Raw genomic sequence first — 11,588 nt, 5'->3', positions numbered from 1 at the left:
AGACTTGTGTGCCGACCTTTAGTCTCGGGTATAACTGCAAGTAAACATGTGAAATTTTTCTTCAAGTGAAAATTTGTTATATTGTGCAAAATTTTTTCGCCACGATAACGTTTTGGTTGATAATTGCAACTGCTAAATTCGTCTCGCTGACAAAACAACTATTCTTCAACTGGGGAATAGCCTTTTCAAACTTAGCCACTGACTGGAAAGACGACGAAGTGGAAGTCGAACTCGGACCTTCCGACAAATCAGGTTACGCACGGCCTCGTCAGTCAACCAAACATCAGGCGATTCCGCGCGATTTTCGCGTGATCAACGTCGGTGACAGCGGTCAAGCGCAAAAACAAAACTCCACTTCCGCAACTTCCGAGGGGAGGGGGTAAACCTAGCCTGCGCCGCCGACGAAACTAAATCCTGATTTAATCTGACCGGGGTTAAGTTACGTCTGCAGCGCAGGCTAGGGTAAACCCCTTTTATAATCTCTATAAACATTTATGCCACAAAAGGGCAAAGGGTCGTAGTCAAAATAATACTAAAATAAAAATTACCAATATTGGCCATGAAAACTCTCTATACTGTATTTACACAGTGCCTTGCTTTTTAAATTGCTTTGAGCTGTCTTGTCAGTGAAATATGTAAAGTACACTCTTTAATGTCTTAAAATCAGAACTAGGACCAAACGGCATGAAGGGGTTCCATGTAAAAGGCACCGTCAAAAGGGAATTTTAGCTCACAAGCAGTTTAGTAGAAACGAACAGAACATTCAGAAAATGAAACAACCTGTCAACATCGAAATCCAAGACCTATAAATTATGAGACATCAGCCCGTGGGCAGAGGAAAATGTTTTTAGCAAACTGAAAGGTTCGTGGTCGGGGCTTAATAATTTACGACACAACCCATGCCACTTACGGCGAAGACGACAGAACTGTTGAGGAACAATGATGAAATTCCGGTTTTGCGTTTCGGTGTACCGCTGGCAAAACTTTCACTTTTCGGTGAATTAAGTTTGTGGCTTGATTGAAGGTAGCGGATTTCATAAATTTGAATACGTTTGACTGCTGTGTTGGCTTGTGAAGGGGTGATGAGTTTAGCCTAATTTTCGTGACAAAAAAGCACGCCATCACAGGTTAGACCGCATATGGCAAGGCTTTTTTAGCTTCTTTCGGCGTAACAGTGAACAACACAAACAGTTAAAAATATTATATAATGTTGATTTCCACTGGTGTGTAATATTTTCGTGACAGACACAAATTCTAACTTGTCAGTTACGTGCGCAAATAAAATAGGCAAAATGTCAGAACGGCTTTGCGGTTTCGACTATTAAACGTCCGGACAAAAAGTTCAACATAGTTCAAATTATTTTTCCTCATAGATATGAGCCGTGAGCAAAATCCACGTCCGTGGATGACTTACATTTTTAAACGCACTGTGCAATAAATCATGTACATATCGCCAAAAAGTTCCTTTTAATCGAAGACCAGTAATTAATGGCATGTATACGTCACTGACTGTCCCAATGAGGAAAGTTAAAAAAATATATATGAGTGTAATGACGCAAAATCTGCGACCGAAACGGATGACATGGCAGCTTTTCCTTTGACGATATTAAAATAAAATTCACTGAATTTAAAATATCCTGGAGCGCCTTAGATACAACTTCCTTTTCCCTATAATTATTAGAGACTGACATATCCTCGACTCCTCGAGGGAAAAGCCGCCAAGCCGGTAGATGGGTGCTAGAATTAAAAGGGACAAAAATAGACACTGTGATTTCGTTGTAATCTATTCAAAAATAAAAGCTTTGAACTTTTTCTTTTTTATTTATTTTTGTATTATTATACATTCGGGACCGGTCACTTGTAACGGTAGGTTTTCCTTGTCTGAGCGTATAGAGGAACGGGCGAGACTGACTGATTAGACTCAAACGGGGCACTCGCTTTGCAAGGAAGAGCCGTTACACTCTTGGGTACCGGGATCTAACCACGAACTGGACGGACAGCAACAGCAACAACTCAGCTTGGTTCCAACAGCGGTTTATTCTTACTAACTTCGTAATCGACAATGTAATCGAATCAAAGTCTCTTCGAGATACCGACTTTTTTTGCATGAAGTATGAGTCGAAGGTTTATCCTGCGCATTGTTCTTCGAACTTATCATTACGGTTGCTTTGTAGTTTAGTTTAACAATTTCCTATCTTCGCGGAGGAAATGCAGCCATATAATTTTGTCAGAAATGGCTCGTCCGCGCCGGGTATTTATACACATATTCCTCAACATTACACAAATAAACAGTGCAAATTTCACCGAGATCTGACAATTCTATACTTTAAAATTGCAAGGACCTTTCGAGGCAGTCGATTACGGCAGCGAAATTAGCAAATGAAACAGCAAAATATGCGTTCGACGCTTTGTTTTTGTGACGCCATATTTGAATTGTTATAGGTAGACCGCTGTTCAATGTGTTCAAGGCCGTATCGTTACGATTGCTCCACGAAAGAGCACGAAAAAATACGGATATTTCCGACTACTGTCCGAGAAAACATTGCGTAAACAAATCGATACACTCAAGCTGCGTTTTTTCTGACTCGTCCCCAGTCGTCTTCATATAGCACGCGGCAATCTCTCCCTCCGCTGTATATTTGCCGCGTGCTGTATGAAGACGACTGGGGACGAGTCAGGCGTTTTTTCGCTCCCCGCCCCCACCCTCTTGCTTCTTCTGTTTTGTGCTGGCGTCCAGGTCTCTCGCCGTTCTCACCGAGCGCTCATCGATCGAAAAACACGAAAAATAGAGGGCTGTGGACAGTCTATGCGAGGGTCGGATATCAAGACAGCTTCTTCGTGGGCTTAAGAAGGATTAAACAAAAGCCATATATACAGTGAATGCTATCGAATTATATTTGAAGATGAAATACGAAGGAATTTTGCTGTCTTTGACTGGAATTCCACTCGAACTGCGTAGATACGATCGCATGTTGTAAAGCCGATTCATGCAACATTGCTGTCAACGCGAGGTCACGTCCCTAACGACCTAGGCTGATGACGAAATAGAATGGGCGCTTGTAGCGACCAAATTTGGCCTAAAAAAGAAGCCTTAAAAGAAGCCCCCATCTCTTGCATTTGTTTTAACTTCAATAATATCTTTGAAAAGAGCAAGTTTTTTGGTATGGTTTATTTTTGACGTTTGTAATTTTTAAACGATGTAAGTGCTAGTGGCTATTTATTCGTGTTTTAGTTACGCAATCCATTGTTTGTGCGACGCTTTTTATAGATCGCCTTTCAGACACACGTGCGTTGAGATAAGAAAGCTGACATGTCACTTTTAACATTGTTATATAACGTTTGTAAATGTGACAAGTCACGTTTTTTCCACGAGATCGCGTGATCACCCACAGCGGAAAGTAATCCCTTAAGAAATTAAAATATTCCCTTGAGAAATTAAAAAAGTCCCTTGAGAGTAGACAAGAATGTTCCAAATTTTGCCCCACATAACTGCTATTCTCCTATTTTCGCTTGTAAACAAGCAAAAAAAGTCGCAAAAAGCATTACAAGAGCGGTTGTTTATATACGATTTGTACAAGCGTCTATTGTTTACAGAGTATAATAAGTGCGCTAACACCAAGATGTGAAAAGTAATATAAAGTCCTTTGAGGATAGCGCAACCTAATAAAATTTCTAACTTAACTTTCCGAGTTTATTGTCAAAAGTGTTCGTTGCTTGGCGGAGAAAGGTACAACTAAAATAACACTAAATTAAAACTACCGAACAAAATTAAACTAGTGAATAGCTAGAAAGTGTTAACGAGCGGTTTCTTGCCGACCGATCGCACCTCTAGTAAATTAAGTAACCAAACATTAATTAAAGAAACTGGATGTGTCAGCAAATGTATTCACAGTTAAAACAAGATGAGCGACCAACAGGTTGTTAATTACTCCTATTCAAGTGAATAGCAGAGGCGAGATCGGCAAGAGACTCATTTAGTAAAGTAATCAGAAAACTAAATTAAATATTGAGAAAATGTAACACTTTTTAGAAATGCGACAAACGCGGAACTCTTAGGTAATGAGCTACGGTAATAAACCAAAACAACCGTTATTACTAAAACTTTATAACACAAAATCGTCGGAAGTAAAAAGAACAATCTATTATTTGAAACTTTACGCTTTTTTATATTAAACGGGTCCGAGGATCGAGGGCTCACTTCATTTCGAGAGGAGTGAAAGGGAGTACAAGACAGAAAGCAAGGGGGTGTACCAAGTTTGAAGACATTTATTTCACCTCATAGTATATTCATGGTGAATTTCATGCCGGAGATTTTTTCCGAGCGTACTGCTTTTGATGCCTGAAATCATCAAAGTAAATTTAAAAAATTTAAAATGGGTAGCCGTTTTAGACGCGTTTCCAGCAATTTTAGGAAGACTCAAATAATAACATTTTCTGGAGGAACATGCCACCGGAAACCCGCTAGCTAGATATCGAATACATAGTTAATTTTGCTTCTCTTACTCAGCTGCATATCCTCTAGTCTTTGATGTTTTTGTCAGTACGTGTGCGCTCTTTTCTGAAACGTAGCATCCAGGGTACGGTTGATCGCTTACAATCCTAACTACGGTACCAATGAAAAATGAGTTGTCAGTAGGAAGCGTTATCAATCCTCCTACAGCTGGAAGTGGCCCATATGCAAAATGGCGCAGTATTTATTTTTGAATCATATACTACTGAAATACCACGTCAAGAAATACTGATTGAATTTCAGGGTTGTTTTCAGTTTCCCATAAATTTTTGCTGAGAACGTACACAGGTGTACGTGGAATCATGGTGCAGGGGAAAACAGATGATATAGGCTTGCTTTATAGCAAAATGATGATTTAAATGCGGAAAAGCAAAAACCCACGGGAGTAGCAGAGGAAATATTAAACTGAGGAATGTCTGAAGGCGAAAATGATCGACAAAACTGTAAGGATATCATAGACAATACTTAGAAACGAATGCAGTCTCCCTTCAGTGTTTAGACATGTTTAGACTATAAATTTTGTTTTCACTTTCAGTTTCGCTCACAACTAAATGTAACGAGATAGGTTATGTTTATACTTTTATTGCAACAATGCATACCGTAATGATTCGATTTAGCGTCCGGCGTGCATGCTTATTTACTTTTGGCACCTCAAAGGAGGGCGCTTATTCGAGACAGGGCCCTTTTTCGGGACAGGGCGCTTATTCAATTTTTTGAGAAACATCCAAATGTTCAAAACAAAACTTAAATAAATATTTAAATAACTAACAGTAACAGAAACTGTAATAGTAACCATTTGTTGAAAGTTCAGTTACTTTAAAAGAATTGTTCATTTTAGCAGTAAATATATAGATGTACGGTACGGTGAATGTTTATGAGTTTATTTATTTGACGTCGATGACTTCAGTATTGGGAAAGTTATCCACAGTAGAGGCGCTTATAAGAATGAGGACGCTCATTAGAATGGGGACGCCTATTGGAATAAAGGCGCGCATTGACAAAAACAAATTCGAAGGGGGGGGGGGCGCTTATTGGAAAGAGGGCGCTAAATCGAATCATTACCGTAACAAAACAGGATTCGATTTTTCGTGGATCGAGGGGCCGGCGGTGAATAGGGGTACGCAAATTCCGTCTATCCGTGATATTTTCTTTCAAATCCGGATCTGCAGTCCTTGAAACTTTATGTCACTGCCGTTTTAAGTTGTTTTCTATCATCGATCGTTTCTTTTTACGAAGGTAACGTTGCAGATATGTAAAACATCGATATAATCCCTAGACAAAGTTCCCACGATCCGAACTTCAGCTGAGGACAGTCACAGTCCAGAAACCGGCCCAGAATTCTTAGCTGATCCACGATCCGCCGGACTTTGGAAATCCGCGAAACCGCTCAATTTATCTCAAACGTCCGCAGTCAGTGCGCTTTTTATAAAAGGCTAAATCCGTCAATGAAAGAACCTATTCACCCCCTCTTCATTATATTCAAAATAATCAAGGTGTCTGTAAGTGTTTTCGGTTTCGGCTGACAACACTTGCCTCGCTCTTGATATTTTGAATATAACGAAAAATCTCATCCAATAATTGTTTATAATTTCATTTTTGACGAAAAACTCTGGATTCTGCCATCTCTTACTACGGGTTTTTAAGGATAGAGGGTGGGGTTATATTTTAAATTTTATGGTCGTATTTGAGTTTGCTGGCTCGGCAATTTTCCGTGCTTTTCACAGCAAGCTGTGTCGATTAAAAAGAGCCGACTTATAAAATAGGCACCAATGAAAAAAAAAAACGTAAAAACATTGGAGCTCAAATACTGAATAATAAAATAGTAAAAAGTACGTTTACTTTTATGGCGCAAATTCAAAACACAAATAAACAAATTAGACCAATCAAGCGAGTTTCTATTTCAAAAGCAGTCTTTGTTTGACATCACATACTAATTCTTATTTTTGCTTTTATATTACAGGTCATTATCGGTTTCCAAAGAGCATCTCGCTCATCAAAATCAGTTTCCCCCCACATTTATCACGCCTTGCATTCGCAATCACTTATCACGCTTATACCAAGAGCAGTGATATATTTATAAACAGGGCCACATTTGTTTCGCATGAATCTAGGCCCAGTACACATCATTGAGTGCGTGCGACACACAGCCTTCCAGTAAATAGCATTACCATTATAAACTACTGACGTCAACTCCTTTACGCATGGATTACGAGACCTGGTCACGTGACTTATTCGCTCTTCCCCTGTGCGTCTCTTGGTCAGATATTTCTCAGCAATGATTTGCCATGGTGTGAATTTTTCAACCAGAGTACTTGGAAAATCCTCGCTTTTGTCTTTGCCTAGGTCGGGCAGCGTTTTCAATTTACAGTCTTCAGAATATCCGTTCTTTGACAGAGCAATCTGAGAAGTAATCACAATAATGTAAAATATGAAGGTGTGATATTTTGCTTAGAAGCTTATAGTTTTTGATAAAAATGCAATTTTTGCGCTATTTTTATAGCTTTATCTACGAATGCCTGAAGGTTAACAACAGGAAAAAAGCATTGAAAGTATAGCGTTGACCATAAAAATTAAGAACTAAGTTACGTTAAATACCCTGATTAACACTGCTCCGAAAAAAAAACACGAAAAAGGTTGTGTTCTAAAATGTCTGTTTCCGGTAAGACTTGCCGGTGTCCCACTCCTTTCGATTAATAACTTGCTCCTACGAGTTCGAATTAATGTCGTTGATTGAAAGTAAATTCTTAAGAGCTATTTAGATATATCGACGTTATGATGAGGAAGTTCGCTCTAAAACACGGCGAGCAATTTTGTTACATTGCAAGTTCGGCCGAAATGGAAAAAAATGTTATTAATAGTGATGGCCAGAAAATCTTTACAGCATGGGGAGCTCGTTTCGTAAAGAGCCTGTAGAGAAGCTGGTTATTTCAAACGCAGTTATAGCGATAAATCATGATTAAACTCTTTTGAAATCACATGCAAATGAAAGGGCCTCTAAAATCAGACCCGCAGAGAGGGGAAGACTTCCTCTTGCCAATGAATGACCAAACAGTTGATCATGCGCTTTTGCTAAACAAAACTCTCCAAGTGAGACCGTAATCACGCTGTGAATTTCCGGCGAGTTTAAGGTTGACGTAATACTTACCAAAATAAAACCCAAGCCATGTGTTATACTGTGGTAAAAAGATGGACCATATTTGCGTACAAGGCAGAAATGTGAGCACGAGTTTTCTTAAACGTTTTTCTTTTTGAATGCCGTATGTTTCAAACTTCGCCTTCCATTGCAATTTCGATCTTTACGCGCGACTAAAAAATATTATGCTTTTCATGTCTTAAAAAACTACAATCTTAGACAAAACTAGTTGAGAAAAATGCATTTCACGCATTTTTGCGAATGCCTTGACTTACAAGCTGGTTAAAATATGTTTCTCCCATCTCTCCCAACTCAATGTTGTTTTATGGGGTTTGCATTGACCCGGCTTTGTTTTCATAACACGAAAAACATTGACAACATTGAAATGGGGGGTGGGGGTTTGGAAAAAAAATGAGCTGTTACTAAAAAAGGTGGAAATTACGGCCAAGTGACTCAACAGTTTGGTTCATGATTGTTGACTTGCGAAACTTACGAATCCGTGCATTTGATAGTGCCTGTTGCCCTCGTTTCTATTGCGGTAAACAGCTAAACTGGCCTACGCCTCGTGACTTCGGCACTGGCGCTCACAGAACTGAACTGTCAAGGTTCGATGAAACAGAGTTTTTAGCCATTCAAAAAGCGCGCAGTATCCAATATGTATTATAAAAAAAGGGGAAAATAAAATTACTCACCAGTATTGCTAAACACAGCGCGACCTTTAGTGGCTTCATTTTCTGTCTGTTCTCTCTAGCGTATTGAAACTCTTTTGCAAAAATTCTTTTGTTGAAAAACGCTGCTCGTTTCGTCGACAATATCGTTGTTTTTATATTGTTCACAGTTGTAAAACAACAGCTGGGTAAAATATAAAGTTGCTAAGTAGTGATGAAGCCTCAACAAAAATACTTAAATGTTAAGAGTTGAAATTATATGTGATGTCGCGACATTAAGTCTCCGATCCTGGTCAAGAGGTTGTTCTGTTTGAAAATCGATCCTTAGTCGACCTTGTCGCAGAAGTGACTAATTCTTGGCCTCTTTTGACCTTTTTATGGCCCATTTTGGGTGCGTAGGTGACAAGAATGAGGAAGTACATGATGATCTGAGGAAATTAAGAAGAAAAGCTAAATTCTCCCATAGTGAGTTATAGACAATGTGTTATAAACAGTTGGGAGATTTAAAGGCTTGCCAGTATGCTTTAGGATGCATGCTTCATCGATTTTCAAAAGGAGATACGGCAGGGTATTGAACTTGCGCTGAGAAAAAGAAAGAAATACTATTTTTACATTTTTGACGCTTAAATTTAACTCGTGGACTTTCAAACGGATGGCGGTAGTTCAACGTAGGCTGCAAGAAATTGAATAAACGCACATCAAGCTTTACGCATCTGCTTCATTAACTCACGATTTTCAAAAGGATTTAGGTAAAGTGGGCTGTAAATAATACAGGAACAATTTATGATTTTTGTTTCTTAAATTTAATGATTTTCAAAAGGATGTACAACTTAACATGAGTTGGAAAAATGCCGAAAGGCGCATTAACTGATTGATTTTAGCAAGTTCTATTATTAAAGGAAAGAGGTTCTGAATTGGGGGGGGGGGGGGTCCACATGTCGTTGTCAGTTAAAATTTCTGATCTTCGTCGGTTGTCAATAATTCTCAGTTACAAGTAAAAACGCAAGTTAATTTTTCATATTAGTTATGTAGTTCACGCAGTTTTAAGACTTTCAACCCTCCTATAAAAAAACTTGTAATAGTTTATCATCTGATTGCATTTGAACTTCCGGTTCGATCCGGTTTCCCGCACGGGTCACCAAATCTCCCGAATATAAAATACGTGTTGTCGCTAATTTTTGCCGATTTGGAGGGAGAATTTTGAAACATTTGCCGTAAATTTGTGGATAAATCGGCGTTAAGCTCTATTTTTAACTCCGTTTTGGGGGTTAAGAAGAGGTATAATGACGCAAAATTGGCGTTCTCCCGGATTTTTTTTTTTTTTTTTTGGCCTCTCTATAAAATTACCAAAGCTTTCATTTTACATGTGAATTTGTTTTCCTGTCGATTACAGGGCATTGAAGCAATCAAAAGAGGTTAATTCAGACAGAGGGAAAGCGCCCACTCTAGCCTTTGGGATACGTAAATTATTTTTTAGCGACGGAAGTCTTTTCCCCGCCGGACGTCGACAATTAAACCGGCTGGTTTATGGCTCTGGTGCTTTTGCTGTTGGATATTTTTGATTTTTTTTTTTTCGACCATATTTTGCTGCAATACGTATCAATCTGCAAACAAATTACTTCTATGGATGTAAATGACAAAATCATAGCTTCGTTTCAACCAACTGTCTCCCTGGCGTTATAAAGATACACGCAAACGAGTAACCTTAAAACATGTTTAGCCCAACAGTATTTCAAAACCTCATATCGCAATCTGTTTCAATCTTCTTCACTTTTGGCCATTCGTACCTTCTTTTGCATTTACTGTGTTAATGAAATATCCCTTCACTGTTTTAAGCAGCTATTTTTGTATTTCATCGAATTTGATGGCCATTTCCCATGCCTAAGCTCGGGCTAGAATCTGTGACACAGTTCATTTAATAATGTTACATTTATAAATAAATCAGAATTAAGCTTTTCGGACTTCTCTTGAAACAAACTTAACGTCCGATAATAATAATTTTTGTGAAACTACTACCCCACCTTCTCCGTCCGCTGTTCAGGAAATGAGCTCCCACTCCTCCCCGAAAAGGAGGATCCCAGCCCGGGGCCATAAAGTAATTTGACGACAGGAAATTCTATGATTAACTGATTTGGAATTTAATGTGATTACCTCTAGTGAAATAGAGCCCACTAAACGATCTGGACATTTCCTAAGCTAGAACCAAACACAAAATGCTGTTCTTTCTGAATACAAACATAACTACCATCTTTCGACCGCGGTCAAAACGAAAGAATATGCAAAAAAAAAAAAAAAAACAAGAAAACTACTTCAAAAATAAAGTTTTTATTTTCAGTACAGTTCGAAGTACGATGTATTACCGGTATCCTGACGATTTACTGAGTTTTTTTTTTTAACTTTACTAAAAAAAGTTCTACGTGTTTAAAAATAGCGATAAGCGGACATGTCGGCGCCATTTTTCAAACCCGGGGGGGGGGGACGCAATTTATGGTTGTATTATTTTAATTTATTAAGCGCTACATAAAAATGACAAGAAAACGTCCTATTTTGTACACGCCATGTCTCTTAGGTATATGGGGGTCCTATTTTCAATTAAGGTATACGAAGGGACAATTTCTGTCAAAATGGAAAGGGTGGGGTTAGAACTTGGGGCGGAGCCTCCCCGTATAAACTTTTTTGGTCCCCCCCCCCCCCCGGGTTGTCAAAGCACTTTGCTTCGGATGCGAAACATTTAAAAGTAAAAACACTCGTTTACCTAACAAAATGGAAATATGATTACACTCAGCAACTATTTTATATATATCCTAGCTCATTCTAACACTTCAGTATGAATGAAATTCACAGAAATAGAAAGAAAAGCTGCCTGAGACGTTTGACCGCGGTTAATGCAATGTCCAACCATGTCTATTGTTGGTTAGTATTTACCTGTCGCTAATCGGCAATTTTTTTCTCGTTTTGTCGGTAACTTGTTATATTTTTCGCCCTTTGTTGCCAGTCGGTTAGTCCCATTCAGGCCCTTAGTAAAGTGTTCTGCGGGCAATTACTTAGACTGTGAAGTTACTGTCAAAAGCATAAAAATTGTCCATCTATTATTTTTAGGCCATTTTTTTGTTTATTTTTTTTGCAGCGGACGTTGTATAACCTAGATCCTTTTGAAAGTCGATAAGTCGATGAGTTAAAATTACTAAAAGAACCAAAACGTAACCTAAGTCGGTATCAAGTTCTAAATCTCCTAACTTTTTCTAAAACATTTTCTACTAACTAACGAACGTTGAAA

At 38.6% G+C, this 11,588-nt stretch overlaps 1 protein-coding gene across 1 annotated transcript; it reads right to left on the bottom strand.

The window, feature by feature from the left end:
* Positions 1 to 6,435: 6,435 nt before the first annotated feature.
* Positions 6,436 to 8,455, bottom strand: LOC144633011 (uncharacterized). Its single transcript, XM_078491787.1, has 2 exons — positions 8,336 to 8,455; positions 6,436 to 6,910 (listed from the first exon to the last, which is right to left on the bottom strand). Exons 1-2 carry the CDS (start codon positions 8,372 to 8,374, stop codon positions 6,530 to 6,532), a joined length of 420 nt encoding a protein of 139 aa, XP_078347913.1. The 5' UTR covers positions 8,375 to 8,455; the 3' UTR covers positions 6,436 to 6,529.
* Positions 8,456 to 11,588: the final 3,133 nt, after the last annotated feature.

Source organism: Oculina patagonica, chromosome 12, assembly GCF_052425735.1.
Source record: "Oculina patagonica isolate OP01 chromosome 12, crgOcupat, whole genome shotgun sequence".
In the NCBI taxonomy this organism is placed as follows: Eukaryota; Metazoa; Cnidaria; class Anthozoa; order Scleractinia; family Oculinidae; genus Oculina; species Oculina patagonica.
This window is presented reverse-complemented; position numbering and strand designations above follow the sequence as displayed.

Coding starts and splice junctions, on each gene's coding strand:
- LOC144633011 (XM_078491787.1), bottom strand. CDS start 8,374: ATGAAGCCACTAAAGGTCGCGCTGTGTTTAGCAATACTG. Junction 6,911..8,335: donor CGCTGTGTTTAGCAATACTG/GTGAGTAATTTT, acceptor ATTACTTCTCAG/ATTGCTCTGTCAAAGAACGG.